The sequence below is a fragment of the Empidonax traillii genome, unplaced genomic scaffold (assembly GCF_003031625.1).
Source record: "Empidonax traillii isolate 1590-97213 ecotype Southwest subspecies unplaced genomic scaffold, ASM303162v1 scaffold99:size1466351, whole genome shotgun sequence".
Lineage (NCBI taxonomy): Eukaryota > Metazoa > Chordata > Aves > Passeriformes > Tyrannidae > Empidonax > Empidonax traillii.
The window spans coordinates 1,167,478-1,183,015 of NW_020955292.1; the positions used below are offsets into that span (position 1 = coordinate 1,167,478).

General features: G+C 47.9%; 2 protein-coding genes across 7 annotated transcripts in view; one reads left to right on the forward strand and one right to left on the reverse strand.

Annotated features, from left to right (window-relative positions):
- The window catches only part of SFI1 (SFI1 centrin binding protein), a 28,139-nt gene extending 24,902 nt beyond the window's left edge, over positions 1–3,237 (forward strand). Inside the window, exon 31 of the mRNA XM_027881981.1 lies at positions 3,125–3,237. The gene's annotated coding sequence lies outside the window, so the exon portion shown is untranslated. The remainder of the gene's footprint in view (positions 1–3,124) is intronic.
- PISD (phosphatidylserine decarboxylase) overlaps positions 1–15,538 on the reverse strand; it is a 24,474-nt gene continuing 8,936 nt past the window's right edge. Inside the window, exons 1-8 of one of the 6 annotated variants that reach the window (XM_027881997.1) lie at positions 13,673–13,745; positions 9,217–9,631; positions 6,963–7,128; positions 4,937–5,173; positions 4,633–4,771; positions 4,016–4,162; positions 3,151–3,311; positions 1–2,770 (exon numbers count right to left, since the gene is read on the reverse strand). In XM_027881997.1, coding sequence (XP_027737798.1) covers positions 2,546–2,770; positions 3,151–3,311; positions 4,016–4,162; positions 4,633–4,771; positions 4,937–5,173; positions 6,963–7,128; positions 9,217–9,413 — 1,272 coding nt within the window. In that variant the 5' untranslated portion in view covers positions 9,414–9,631; positions 13,673–13,745 and the 3' untranslated portion in view covers positions 1–2,545. Of the gene's footprint in view, positions 2,771–3,150; positions 3,312–4,015; positions 4,163–4,632; positions 4,772–4,936; positions 5,174–6,962; positions 7,873–9,216; positions 9,869–13,672; positions 13,746–15,538 lie in introns of those variants that run through there. The other 5 variants (XM_027881999.1, XM_027881998.1, XM_027882001.1 and 2 more) reach the window with 5 other exon arrangements.

Genomic DNA, 15,538 nt, shown 5'->3' on the forward strand with positions numbered 1-15,538 from the left:
CAGATAAGACTCTTTATTTCAAAATGTTTGCAATTAAATGAGTTCATGTCAGTAAGTCATACACTTTGACATACAAAAATACCGTGCTACTGATACAGTTGAATTAAATGGATTCTCCAGGCAGGAGAAATTCACAGCATTATCAGTACCCTCCAGGAACTCTGCTTTCAGTTCTGGGTGTGTTGCTGGACCTGCATCACGAGCAATGTTGGGTTATTAGCTCACTCTGCACAGTATCAAAACCATCCTAAAAACAGCCACTTGCTGGATCCTTTCCTCTTCCTAAGCTTTCTAATAAAGCAAACATCAGGTAATCCATCCTCCATCCCAGGCTAACAGTGACCTTCACATACTGTGGATGATGATGCTGAGTAGGAAGAAATTAAAGCTTAAACTTCCTTTGGCTGTGTCTGGGTGCCACAGGCCCCAGTGGAAAAGGGGGAAAAGATTCACTTGTCTCTTTCTCTCATCCACTGGAACAAATTTGCTTTCTACTGTTAACACAACATTGAAGTTTAATCAAAAATCTCACCATAACTTTATCCTCTTGGGGTTGATATTTGACTTACTCTTTTCTCACTCTCAAAGGTTTAAAAAAAAAAACAACTTCGCATCTGGTACTATACTGCTGCAGGAGTAACCTTGCTAATGCCAAGAAGTTTAACAAGATAGGTGGCTGAGAGCCACTTCAAGCTTTCAAACTCCCCCCTGTGTAAAGTGAGGAAACACTGACTCCTGGAGCCAAAGGAATTTTCTCCAGCTTGTCACCCCCATAGCCACCACCATCACCTGCCCCAGGGCTGGGCTACATCACTGAGAGGCAGTTCATCATCCCTTCCTCCCTGATGACAAGCTAAGCATACAGGACTTGGCAAACTGGACATCTGGACAACAAAATGATGTTCTATTTTCTGCAGTGCATACAAAGAAGGAAAAGGGTTTCTTTAGGAGATCAGAGCTGCTCAAAGCCTGACTCCTGAAAGTAGCAGAAAAGTAGCTCAAGCAAGGAAGGACTATGAGAAATCTTTCAAAAGCAGAAAGGCAGGTTTCATAAGCGTGTCCACTCCAACAGGCTCTGGACAGCACAATCACTTCTAAATGTTTGAGTGCTGGGACTTGAAACAGTTTATTCTCCAAAAACAACTCTTGCATTGCTTTAAAACTCAATTCCTCTTCACTTTGGCAGCGGTTTCTGTCAGCACCACATGGTGCCACCTGCAACAGATCCCAGGTGTGAGAGTTTAACTCTCCTTGACGTGAACTCTCAAATTTTACTGGGGATGAAGCTTCAGCACAGAGCTTTCAGCCCCCAGCACGTTCCTAGCATTAAGTATGAGGGCAGAAGTTAGAGCCAGTGTGGGATTCTTTTAATATTTTGAGTGAGATGAAATCGTTGCCGGTCAAGGGAGGGCCAGGTTGGCACCTGGGAGGCAACGTGGGATTTCTTCAAAGAGCCATAATGCTTTTAAACACAGTCAGTGCATAGGGCATTTCACTCTGAGCAATAAAAAATGGTCCTGAAGTAGCTGAAGCTGTTCTGTAACAGAGGAATTAATTCTTCAATAATTTAGTGACAAAGCAATAATGAAGATACATAGCAGAAAGTAAAAACATAGTTTAGTTGTTATCACATCACATAAGAAAAACATTCCCTGTGTCTTCCAACTCCATAATCCAAGAGGTGAAGTAACTGTCTCTCATACAGACAAAAACTTTAAGGCCTGGAGTAGCAAAATAAACCCATGGATTAGGAATAGGACGCACACCTCTGTCTGGGTTTGTCTGTTTGTTTTTTAAAAGAAAATCCCAAGATGACAAGTGCTGTTGTCTGGAATGTAGACACAGTGTTTGCAGGTTTAAAATACAGTGCAAAGTCCATTTTTAAAGGGACAATGTCAGGCAAAAGCACTGGAGTTATCCAACAGTGGAAAACCTGGCTGAGTGTAATTCTTTCTGGTGATGCTCTGTTGCATGTTTTGCTTTGTTTGGGCTGTGAAGCCACACCAGCCAATGTCACTGTTTGGCTCTGCGTGCATTCACAGGCTCTCTTTATGTAACAAATTCAGCAGAGTTTCTTAGCACAAAATAAATATGAGAACATATTCTTTACTCGAGGTCTGAAAAACAAATATTGCAGCTCCAAAGTACAAGGTCTGGCTCAGCCTGTCAGTGTCCCTTTAAACACAGGTAATCTCCCTCCCTCCCCAGTGCACCTGCACAGCCTCAGAAGGCTTAAAAGGGACTTAAGAACATAATTATCCTGTGGCACATTGAGGGGAGAACATGAAACAGGCACAGGGTGGGACAGAAACCTCCATGGGCAGCATCTTTAAAGGCAGCTGTACCCGATACATCCATGATCATTCAGTTCAGTTTCTACATTCAGCAGCAGGTAAATGTAGAGCAAATACTCTCCAGGTTAACACAGCAGTGACATCTTCTCCTCACCCAGGTCCTGCTGAGTGATAAGGACTTTGTAAAGTGAAACACTCAGTGGTGTGAAAAGAGTCCCTTTGTATAGAAAATCTTCTTGCTGAGACAGTTTCTATAGAGAGCCCAGCGCTTCTCCAAAGCGGATTTTCTGTCCGGCTTTCAGGTTGAATTTGAAGTCCTTGGGTGCCTCAAAGATCAGGACGATCGTGGAGCCTAAATTAAATTCCCCTAAATGTTCCCCTTTCCTCATGGGGATTCCCTCCTTGTTGTTGTTGGATATGAAGCTGAAGTCATTGTAGGAACCTTTAGAGTAACTTGGACTGTTGGTGTGCAAGTCCTGGACAGAGAAGGAAGAAACTGTCACTTGAGGATTTCAGTGTTCATTAGCACAGCTGCAGACTGCAGATGCTCAGGCATTTTCAATGCAAGAACTCATAATTCAAAGGTGCAACAGAAACATTAAAGAAGTAATCTATACTGGCCATGATGTTTAGATCACTCTTAGAACATCAGTACAAGAAACACCCAAATTTCAGGGTAATAAGATTTAATTTTTTTTTTTTTTTTTTTTTTTTTTTTTTTTTTTTTTTTTTTTTTTTTTTTTTTTTTTTTTTTTTTTTTTTTTTTTTTTTTTTTTTTTTTTTTTTTTGTAATTCTGTTTTGCTGTGCCAACCTCAGCCATCCAACCCAGCCAGCTGCTGCTACAGCCCCGCTCACCTGGTCGAAGTAGATGCGGATGGAGCCCACGTTCGTGGCCCCCACCGCTGTCAGGGAGAAGAAGCCGTGCTTCCAGTCCCCCGTGAGCACAACCCGCTCGTTGTGGCAGAACAGCTCCTTGATCCAGCGAGCAACTCCGGGATTCACAGACATCAGAGAGCCTGCACAAGGCAGAAAATACTCAGGTTAGGCTGTGTGGTTTGGAGCCGCATTGCAATGCCACCCAGATGGGGTTTCCAGTGTGACTGTGGCTGATCCAGTAAACAATGTCACTTGTTTGTAGGGAGAGAGGCAAATGCTTGGCAGGGTGAATGAGAGAGAAGGCTGTGGTGAAAACAAAGGGGTCACAGAAGGATGTGTGTGGCAGGTCATGTCTCTCAGGGTGTTTGAAACCCAATCCAAATACTTAGGTTTTTGCCACTTGACAAGACGTAAAATATTTTTCTCTGCTGAGCTAGAGTATGATGGTCTGCAAAACCTCCGATCCCTGCTCCAGCAGTGCAACTGTTCAGTTGCATTTTCTTTCCCCAGCACAATCAGAGATCACACTTTGGTTTACTGTCTCATGTGATCTGCAGAACTATCTGTATTTCAGGTTCAAACTGAATAAACAGTGTTTGGGAACAAATCAGGTCAGGTATTTCAAAGAACTAAAAGAGCTTGAACACAATATTGGTGTTTGCATCATTTATATGTGGCTTGTCCTGGTAAACCACAGTGCTGTAACACTCATCCCTGTTTGTGACAAATCCCTTTGCTGCCATCATCTCTCATGTGTCTGCACAGCTGCTGCTCTGCTGTGTCTCAGCAGTGGCCACAGCAGTGCTGCTTCCCTCCAGAGCTTTTCCTAGGAACAGACACCAACCTGGGAAATGCCGTCGGTGCGACACCGTCCAGTCGGTGGGCGAGTGGAAGCAGTGATAGTCCCCTGGAGCAAGGTAGATCACACAGTGGTACAGCTCATTCCCCTCCTTGGTCACCAGTTGTTGCTGAAAAGAGTTACCAGGTGGGGCTGCAGAGAAAGCAGGGAAAGGAAGGGGTTAAAGATCCTCTTCCCTCAGTGCTGGTGCAGCAGAGCAGTAACAGCACCAGTCGGTCATCAGAGGGTCAGCACTGAGCATGAATCTTGTTAAGGGGCAGCTTAGAGAGTTTGTGGTGTGCAGGTGCTTGGGCCTGTTTCAGTGTGACAGCAGGGGGGCTCCAGCCTCAGCACAGTGACAGAACTTAGAGCCAAGGGTAGGAACCAAGCAATTAAATTCAGATAATCAGAGTGGCATGACACTATAATGCCACTGGTGAGAAAGAGAAGAACTAAAACAGTGACATGTTCATCCTCAAATTAAAAAAAACCAAACAGAAATCAGACCTGCTTTTGTTCCTGATAATGCAAGAAAGAGAAGGGGGAGGAAAAGTGATTTCTCATGATCTCCAGGAACACCGAAAGGGCAGAGCAGAATAAATGCAGAACTGACACAAACTCACCCTGACTAAAATGCAGTTCCTCTGTGGAGACACGAGGTCCCAGGAAAGACTCCAGAGAATAAGTGACCCCTTTTACTTGCTCCACCTCACAGTTTTTTACCTGCCCAAAATTCAGGATCTTTCCATCAGAGGGACTAATCTACGGTGAGGAGAAAGAAATGAGACACATTAGTTCCTTCCTTCCTCCTGAGGCAGCGCTGTGTCCCTGGGGCTGAGGGGAGATGGCAGAGCTGTGCAGAGCCCTTCCCTTTCTCACCCCGGCCCTCCCTCCCTCCCTCCCTCCCCACACCCCTCCCTCCCTCACCACGCTGTGCACGCCGCACACCGGCCGCGCTTGCGGCTTCAGCTTCCTGCGGAAGAACTCGCTGAGGTTCCTGTAGTGGTGCAGATCCTCCACAGCCGCCTCCTTCATGTTGACGCCGAAGGTCCAGATGTACAGGCTGTACACCGGCTTACGGAGCCACGTGGGCAACTCCACCTGGTTCAGGCGCCCCCAGGCCCGCGAGAGCAGCCGAGTGGGGACCGACTTGTACAGAGCGACCTGCGGAGAGAACGGCACCCGCTCACTGAGGGCTTCTCCCCGTGCCACAGAGAGGATCACACTGCCTGCAAACCCTCCCTTCAACTGTGGGTCACTATAACCTTCCACTGAAGACAGAATTCCCAGTGCCCTGCAGGCTGAAGCTCCACATTCAAGTTACTGGAAGCTGCCCACGTGAGGCTTATAGAAAAAAAGAGACATTGCACATTCTAGTAGAACGTTAATCACAAAGGTTTAACATTACCAAATTTTTGTGAATAACCAAATGAAAACTGACTGAAAAATAATGTCCCAGTGTTTGATGACCTGCTCCTCAGATGCATTTACTGTGTTTCCACATCCCAGTCCTGTGAGCTGTGACTCCAGTACCATTAAAGAAACATACCCATGTGGATGCAGCTACACCAGAATAAACTCACACCAGCCTTACTCCTTCTCTCACAACAACGGGAGTTGCTAATTGCAAGAGTATTAAATTAAGTGCCTTTACTTCTGTAGAAATGTACCTTTGGACTTGCAATAAGCCTGAGTTTTACTAGCAAGGAAAACAAATGAAATGAAGTTGGCGAGAGGTATCTGCTGTTGATGTAAGTGGACAGATGACAGCAACTTCCTGTTGATAATTCCAGCAGACAGCTCTTCGGGGGTTTGTGGTACTTCCTGTCAGCCAAAAAGCTCACGTGGCCATGATGTAATTGGGGGGGCTGGAGGATGTGGATCAAAGGAACTGAACGCTCTGAAACCAGTTTTGGAAAAGAACTGGTGGTCTGCTGACTCTGGTGCTGTGGTTTTGAACAGTACAGCTCAGCTAAAGTTGTTGGCTTTTTTTCTTAGTGAGAGTCATCATTTATTCTTAACATTAATCATATCCTTCAAAATGTCTTGCAAAATACAGCCATAAACAGAGACAGAACACACTGGCTCAGAGCCTGTCCATCCTATAAAATCCAGCAAATTAAGATTTCACTTACAAATCACCATCCCATGTCCATACAGTGATATTTCAGAATGAAAATGCCAACCTAATCTTACCTCAGATAAAACCTTCTAAATAAACAGTACCTTGGGTTTTTTAAGCTGACCTTATAGAGTGTTCATTTCTAAAATAAATTTTGCTGTTTTCCACCAACACGGAGAATATGCAGATAGAACTTTTAAAAAGTCACACAAATTGTCAAAAGTGCTATTTCCTAATAACCCCTTCTCTTCAAAAGAACCTTGTTTTGAAGTTGATGGAATCAAACAGAACAGCTGCTCAAGGAAATAGTCTTAAGAATGGCAATTTTGTTGCAGTTTTCAATCAAAATATTTGTGTGGTTGTTGCATTCTGAAATGGCACCATTTGTGGGGAGAATAACCACGTGCAAGGCATCCACACCCTGCTCTCAACAGTGTCACAGCAGAGCTGCACATCATCTGGACAGGCTGGATCACAAATGCTCAAGGAACCTGAGGAACAAACCCTCCCAGTGCAAAAATAACAGAAAGCCAGAGACCATTCCAAGGTGGCCAGGAAAGGGAACCTGCCAGGAGGTTTGGTCTGCCTTGTCCTACCCCTGAACTTGGGAGGTGACTGAATTCATTCACAAGTTTCTGTTGGTTTCCCCTGACTGTTCCAGGACAAATTCTCTGCTACTGAAGAAGTCTGGGAAGCAATTAGCCAACACTCCTCTGAAACATGAATTACATCTCTGCTTTCACCCCAGCCATCAGCAGCCTGTCCTAACTGAAGGAATCCTCCCCCAGGTGCTGCCAGCACAGCCCGAAGCGCAGCCCTGCTCACACTTACCCTGCTCATGGGCCTCCATCCCACTCTGGTCAGGGGTTTAAGGGCACCGAAAGGCAGAAGGTAATAGAGAATAGTCAGAGGCCAAGAACGGAGTTTCAGAGCAGGCCTAGACATACAGCTCAGCTGGCCCAACCTCCGCCTCAGGGCCAGCTGGGGGAACTGCAACCTGCAAGATTACACACAACAGCACAGGGTCAGGCAGCTCGGCTGCAGAGCCACCAGCTCTGACAGCTGGGCACGACTTATTGCTGCTAAACGTTACTTAAGCATCCATTCTGCACGTCTGCACTCCTTTATTTTGGTCAGTTCTTCCCCTCCCCAAAATAGGTGAACCTAAAAAACCCCCAAACCCAAAAAAACCCCAAAAGAAGAAAAATCCTCTGTCCAAAAGATGGTGTTCACTGCACAGGTCACATTTGAGGAATGACACTCTCAAAAATGAAAGACAAGACCACTTGCAGGTGGCATTGGAAAACTAAGTCACAGATGGTTCATCCAAATAATAACACGAGACTTTAAGTGGAAATAACAAAGCACAAAGGTGCTTCTCCCAAATATCAGAAGATTACAAGCCCAGAAAACATTTCTTGGACTGCTCCAGCTGTTGGATAGCCAGAGTGGGCAGCAAACAATATTCTGAAAGCTGGGAATCTGTGATGCTGGGACTTAAACCACTCTACCAAGGGACAAATTTATGGAAAGAACAGATACTTTGATGAAAGAAATCTTTGAAACCTAATAAACTGAGGCCCCTCCGAGGGTTCATGCATTGAAGGCATTGACTAGATTGTGCCTCAAGTTGTATTTTATATCCCAAGGGATGATGGAGTCAAATTTACAGACCTGTTGGTCACTCACTAATTTTAGGAAAAAAGTACTTGAGAAACAACAGGAGTGGCACTCCTAAGGTAGTTAACACAAATACCTGATGCCAAAAGACATCTTCCAAGGTCTTAAAACCTTCCCCAAGCACCCTGGTTGTGAACAGGGAAGGTGTGGACAAAGCCAATATTGCTACTGCTGCCAGACAAGCTGGTCTCCAGAGTACAATAACTAACTCCTCTGCCTCAGAACCAGCTGCATCTCTGATTTTTCGTCACATGGATGTCCTGAGAGGGGTCTCTTTTTGGCCATAAGGAGAAGCTGACCTTGTAACTCTCGGAGGGAAAAGCTACTCAGCTTATTGGAGCACATCACAGGCCTCAGCTCAGGCCCTGGCAGGAAGTCTGGATGCAAGAGCCTTCAGGTCCCCATTTATTCTTTGGCTTCTGCTTATGAAGAAACCATTGGCACTTCCAAGGTCACATTATCAAATAGAAGTCTGCTCACCTGAGGGCAAACTGTTCAAACCTGGCACTGACTGAACTCCTGGCTAGTAAACTGTTCCCCTGCAGCTGGGACACGCTGATGTGCCCTCTCAGTGGCCTCACAAACTCCAGTGGGATGGCCTGGCTGCTCCCAACAGCTCCCTCTCTCAAGGGACTCTGTGACACGAAGGATGAACAACAAACATACTGCCTATGTCCTTCCAAGACAGAAAGAAGCTGAGAATTTAAAGGAGATTTTCTTGCCAAGTCGTTCTTTCCAAAACTTGGACCAGAATTAAAATGCCACGTGGGCAGGTATGACTGCCACCACTCTGAAATGCAAGATGGTGCCTTTGGCTCAGAGATTTTTTTCTGCAGTGAACACAACTTCTTTCCCCCCAGGAATTAATAAACAACAGAGAATGATGATCTGTGCATCACAATGCAAGGGGTAAACAGAGCCCTGAGCAAAAGTGTTATCTCAGCAGGAGGTGGGACTGCCATGGGAATAGGAAGGGCCGCTTCACATTCCCCCTCCCATCCTCACCCCCCAGCCGGGCCGGGAGCCGGGCTGGGTCCGGCTCCCCCTCCTGCTGCTCTCCCCCCCTTCACTGCAGTCGCTCCTGGACCAATCCCTGCAGAGCTGCATCGCTCCGGAGCCCTCGGGCTCCTCACTGCCTTGGCCTGGTTTCAGAGCGGCCCCTCAACTAATTTTTCCATTCTGCCAGTGATGGAGAGGAGAAAGGAAAGGAACGAAAGCCTCCTCATCCCCCTTGCCGCGGAACAGCCTGCCCTTCCCTGCCGGCGCGCGGTGCATAAGGAGCTTTATAGTAATTAGGCCAAACAAAAGCTTCGCAGATGGCTCCGTCTCCTCCTGCCCAGAAACCCTCCCGGCCTCCCTCCCCCTCGGTCACCGTTCCTGCAAAGCACAAAACGCTGAACAGTACCTGAAACGAGTTCTCCTACTTGGTGTCCCACCGGCAGAGCCAGTCGGGCCTGGGCTCTCCAGCTGTGGGTGCTGGTCCCCGGCACAGCTGCTGCTGCCGCCGTTCCCTGAACGCAGCCTCCGGACATGGATTTTAACTTTGTGGAGGTTGTAGCAAGAGGGTGGAGGGTTAGATAAAGCTTTATAGCATCTCACCATTTCCCTGTGTGCAGATCTGGTCCCTGCAGGGTGTTTGACTGACACATCGTCAGGTGATGGCTGGTGCAAGGCTCAGTCTTTTTTCCTCTACCTCTCTTTCCTTTGCTTGCTCCGGCACAGGAGAGAGGACTCGGCGTCACAGTTCCTAAATCCCCCGCTGGTTTGTCTCTGGATTCCCTCTCTGTTTCCCACTTGAATCTCTGCTACGAGGGTTGCAGCTATTGCAAACAAACAGGCATTGTGTCATATTTCAACATCCCACTACAAAGCCGAGTCTGCACAAGACAAAGACGAGCTGTCCATAGGAGCAGTCCTTGCTTCTCCCTAGTCGGGGTGGCCATTGAAACCCAACTCCCCCAAAAGCCCCTGCAGTGCCGGCCTGCCGGGCAGCAACGCACCAGTGAGGGCAGCAGCCAGCAGGGCTCGCACAGCTCATCCCAGAGCAGCCGGAGCGCCGGGCTGGGAGGAGGAATGGGGCGGAGAGGAGGAGGAGACAACCCCCAGCTCCAATTCTGCAGTGCTGCAGCTGCCGCGGAAAGAATTCTGGACTGACGGGCACCAAAAATCCTTCCCTGCTCGGAGTGTCCAGCTCGGGAAGGAAACAGAAAGAAAAGAGATGGCTCTCTATCATCTTACAACCCTTGCCAGGCACAAACTTCCACCTCCTCAAGTCTTTTTTCATTCCAAAAGACTCACAGAGGGAGCAGGTAAAGGGCAATCTACAGATAACCAGATCCATACAAAACAAGCCAATCTTGGGGCCAGCTTGGGAATTGGGTATAAAGTTGTGTCTCTCATGTGACTCTCAGCACTGTCACTGTTTTTATGCCCAGCAGAAATAAAACACAAAACAGGGGTAAAGGAAGCTGGTTAGGTTTTAAAAGACAGTGTTTCTATCTGAACATTCTAAATGTACGTAAAGAAATTTCCCTCTTTGACCCCTCAGACCACATCACAAAACGGAGATTTTCTGCATCTCCTGTGACTGGATTTGGATTGTTAAGGGAGCCTGAAACCAGCCCCCTGGTCAGACAGTGGAAGTCAGGTAGCTACATCTCACCTCAAGATTAAACTAACTACCCAGAACAATTTCAGGGCTAAGTCTCTAATGGCTCCATTTCACTTTGTTTTTCTGCTAAAGGCTGTGTTTAAAACAAAACAATTCCTTGTTCCCAAAGCTTTGTAAGCACCATGAAAGCTGTGTGCCTAAGAGGGTAGATCAAAAATAGCACTGCTGCTCTGACTGAGGGAAAGGGTTGTATTGTACTGGGGATAAGGCAGGAGTGGTGGGAGGACCAGCAGGAAAAGCCAGAATTAACTAGCTAATGGCATCCCACTCAGGCCTCAAAAGGAAAATATTCTAGCAGTAATTGTGTATTTGGATTGGCCTTCAACTCCAAATATTACAGCTACTCCCTAGAAACACCCCTGGAGACCCTGCATTAGAGTACTTTTTCAGGGAGAAAACTGTTCTATGGTATTATTCTGTAAGATCTGTGTGTGCCTGTTGTTGTTTAAGCTGAATTTTAACAACTGCATATTAAAAAAAAAAAATCCAGTTAATTGAAAGAAGGCAAATTTGAGATTAACTGAGAGCACTCAAAACATCCTCCTTCCTCCCTGAGCTCTGTGCCAACTCTTTTTGTTTTCCTATTTAAAGTATCATTCAGTCTTTCTCTGGCTGGCACAAGAAACTCCCACACAACAAAAATGAAGCCATCTGTCTAGTCAAATGATGAAAGCAGTTACCCAAAATCCCACCAAAATCCAAAGAAAAGCAATGAGGAGCCATTTCTCTTGATTCACCAGGAACATTAGAAATGACCACCACGAAATACTTCGTGTTAAACAGCAGCAAGCTAATTTGACAACATTGTTTCAGAAGACACTTCATCAGGCCGAGATGGAAACCTTTCTCACACTGAACATGGGGGTTCACAGGCCTGTGGGGAGAGTCTGTTTGGCACTGGTGGAGCAGGGCAGGAGCAGCAGAGTCCCCAGCCCACAGCTGGGCTGGCACCCTGCTCCCAATCCCCCTCCTCCAGGCAGACCTTCCCCCTTGCAGGACTCTGCAGACAGCAGAGCCTTATCTACCTACACAAGCCTTATCTACCCTCCCTTCAGGACTCTTCCCTTGAGGGTAAGGGAGGTAACCCACAAGCTCTTTCAGTAAATTCTATCTTACCCCCCAAAACATTTTCAAGCAACTATTATATTGTAGACTGAATAAGCCTGACTCTGTCAAAGCATGGAACAAGCTGAATGTCTGACCTGCTCCCTAAAAACAGGCATGGAAATGTTCTGCAGCCCAATGAAGTGGGAACTACCCCACTCTGGTCCAAAGCAAAGTGCAAGAGAGATTCCTCTCCAGAAAGGGAGAAGCACTGCTGTTAAAAGCTTTTTCTTCTCCCCTTCTTAAAAAACCTGAGCTCAGCTGAGAAAGAAGTTTCTCTTAAGCTCTGTGCTACTGCCCCCATTACACTCACCAGGATGCCAGCACCTGAGTCCTGCTGAAATGCTGACACACGTGGCAAGCTGCCATCCCTGCTGTGGCTGCCCCACAAGCAGCCTGCACTTCCTACAGGGTAAGAAGGCTGAAAGGAAAAACCCACCCTCAGTTTACCTGCTTTCCATGGGGAAAAGAACAAGAACTGCTCATCAGTCAGCTCATGACAGAGGATCTCACAGAATGGCATCTCAACAGCTGGACCCCTCAGGATGCAGGCAGTGCCCAAAGCCTGTCATCAGCTTAGAGGAGAATCTTACAATTGTCGGTTTGTAGGAGGTTGGACACCAGTACCAAACTCCCCCGCTTGTCTGAACTACTCCAGAATCCCCGTTAGGTAAATAAGGCAGCAGTTACCAGCAGGTATCAATCCCTGGAGAATTATTATCTCATGGACAACTGCTAATCTGCCAGCCATGCAACACCGTTCTGCTGTCAGCTCAAATGAGCGTCAAATCCAGTGACCTCATTTAATTACTAGTCATTACCACCTCAAGCCCTTCCCTCAAGTTTTAAAAAGTAGCGAGGCAGTTGCAAGAAAGACTAATATGCAACTAACTTCAAACCTGCAGCCTCGGTTTAACTGTAGGCGTGAATCATTGGGCTTGGAATGTGCCGGCCGGGGCACTCAAAACCCGCTGGTCACACTTTCTACATTTGGTAACAGAACTACTGTTTAAAAAATGCACGGAAAGCATCCCAGTGCTGTATTCCAGTGCCAGCAAAAACACGGGCTTGCACTGAGGGGCGAAGCCCTCGCTGACCGTTCGGTAAAGGTCCCGTTCCTTTCCCAGCAGTGACTGTTTAATTCCAGACACGTCGTCCCTGCTCCCACCCAGCCTCGTCCGGAGCCAGCCCAGCAGGAGGAACACTGGATGCTCCACACCCAGCCAGGAGGCTCCTGAACGCCGAGAGCACAAGAGAACCGCGCTGATGGTGCCGGGAAACCCGAGCGCTGTCCGAGCCAAGGCCCGGGACTGGCGGGAACAGGAACAGCCAACGGCACCGGCACCGCTCCCCGCGCACTTCCCGGCGCTGCCTAAGGAAACGCACCCCGCTCGGCTTCAGCCACCCTTCCTGTCTGAAATTCTCTCTCAGACGAAGAAGCCTTTCTTTATATTTTCTCTTCATGTATTATGAAGAAACATCTGATTGTTTTCCCCTAACTTTACATTCCTGTTTCAGTTCCTTTCTATGAACAGGGCGGAAAAAAAGGTAGAGAAAGTTGGATTACTTCTGAAGCTTAAACCTGAATTCTGTGCAAAGCCTGTTCCACAGTCACAAAGATCTCTTCTGTGAACAAGGAGAAGTTTTATTTACTTTGCAAGGCGACATGAAAATTGACGGCATCCTTTTAATACTTTGTAGTAATAATTTCCGATTCACGGTTTAGAACACTACCCCAGCACACCCCCGCGTTATTTTAGCCTGAGATCTCAGCAGAGCCAGCTCTCGGTTCCGCACAGGCTCTCCGAAGGAAGCAGCAGCCGCGCTCCATCCTCCGCACGGAGCAGCGCCCGGCGGAAGCTGCGCACAGGCTGCTCCTCGCCCCCCGCCCTCCCCGCGGGACTCTGGACTCCGATAAGGCCGCCCCAGGAGACTCATTCTCTTTACATCTGCTCAGGGATTACTCATGAGAGAGCCGAGACTTTGGAACATCTCTCCTCAAACTTCCAGCAAGCCACAGACCGGCGGTGAATCACTCTTGGCCGTCCGCCCTCTCACATCTGCCCTGCGGTCCCGCGGCCCTTACCTGATGCCCAGCGAGGTCTCCTCTGTCCCGTCCCGCCTTTTCGCCTCCAACGACCCTTCCTTCCAAAGCAGTTTTCAGACACGTGAACAAAACAGCGGAATGCGAACCCCCCCCTCCCGCCGCCCCCGGGGTCCCCTCTGCCCCGGGCGGGGCAGCGCAGGGCGGCTGCAGGTGCCCACCTACCTGCCGGGCACGGCACACGATCCCCGGCCCCGCCGCCCGCGCTCCGCTCGCTCCCGGCCCCGCTTCGCCCTCTCCTCGCCTTAAGGAAGCGGCGGGGCCGGCCCTGCCCCGCCTCGCCCCAGCCCTGCCCGCAGGGTCCCGGCCCCTTCGGAGGAGGGGCCATGGCAGGAGAAGCGAAAACGAAGAGCCCGGAGGGCTCCGGGACGCGACGGCACTCGCGGGATCAGGGGCTGCACAGCGAGGGTCGGGACCGAGGAGGGCCCGTTATCAGCCGCTGGGCCGGGAACAAGGCAGCGGTGCGGGAGCTGAACATCGCACAGCTCCCGAGAGCCCTTCCCACCGCCTGTCCCGGGGCGGGAACACAATCCCGCACAGGCAGCCGAAGCAGGAAAGTATTGCTGCAGACTCATGAACTGCTCCCCAGACGCTCAGATAAATCGCTCCATAATCCCACAAGATGCTCAGGAAATTGCACGAGGTAGAACAGACTCATCTAGCCAAAAGCCATCCCACTGGTCAGATTAAAAAACCCAAACAAACTGATTTTACTAGGTTCAATTTCCAGGACAGCTGAGAAAAACATTTGCACCATCACATCCTCGCTATTGTCACCGCTTTCAACATTTTCTCACCACCTTTGCTGTGTGCCTTGGGTCACTCCATAGGGAAAGTTATTTTGTAATTGCATGTTTGCTCCAATAAAACTCCAAATATCACAACCCAGGAGCAAGACTGAGGAGTAAGAGACCAACCAACTGGAGATTATGTTGGATTAAAAAAAATAATCAGATACCCTTCCATTATTAGCTCTTTCCTGAACTTGATACACACCTCTTACCATAATAGTAAATGTCTCCCCTGGGCCAAAAAAAGCACTGTCTGTATTGTATTGCCAAGAGCTCCACTATCCTCCTACATAATACACGCACTTTCTAACATCAGTAGGAAAACTCTGTTGTTTTTACCCTCGAGAGAATCAAGATCCTAAACCTGTCTTCAAGCACTTCCCTGCTGTATTAAGCTGTTTTCCAAAACTATGGCCTGTGACAATAAGCTGCAGTTGTAACAGGACAGAACTGTGATTTAATCCCTCATCTGTATTATCTGCTGTCACAGCATCACTTCCCTACAGGTTCACTGGACTTTTCCTGGCCCATGTCACTCCAACAAATGCTGCTTTTTGCTTACAGGAAACAGAAAAACTGTGGAAGCAAAGGACACTTACAAGAAGTTCCTCTCTCTGTAGATAAACTCTTTGTTCACCTGATCACTCTGTTTCTCCAAACTCACACGGTTTCCCACAGTAATTCTCTGATCCTGTATCAAAACTGCCCCCATGCCCAGGTGAGAGGCAAAATGCCTCTAGTTAGCACATGAATGACATGCCATGCATGCAGATCCCAGCCAGGAAGCTTCTGTGACAGCAAGGATTTGGAACAATAAGCTTCCATCCATCTGATAAACATCTACCTGTCTCCCTCCAAGCCCTCTGCTTTACCTCATCTAATTAAATGAAAGCTGATCCCCACTGGTATTCCTCGTAGGAGACACTAAGGCCTTAATCAGCTCAAGCTATTAGCAACATAATGTCTCTAAGAAAATTACAGGAACAAAGGGTCTGTGCTGAAGAAACAATAGTTCTGCTTTTCCCTGTGGAGAAACTTAAGGGACACTTGACTTGGA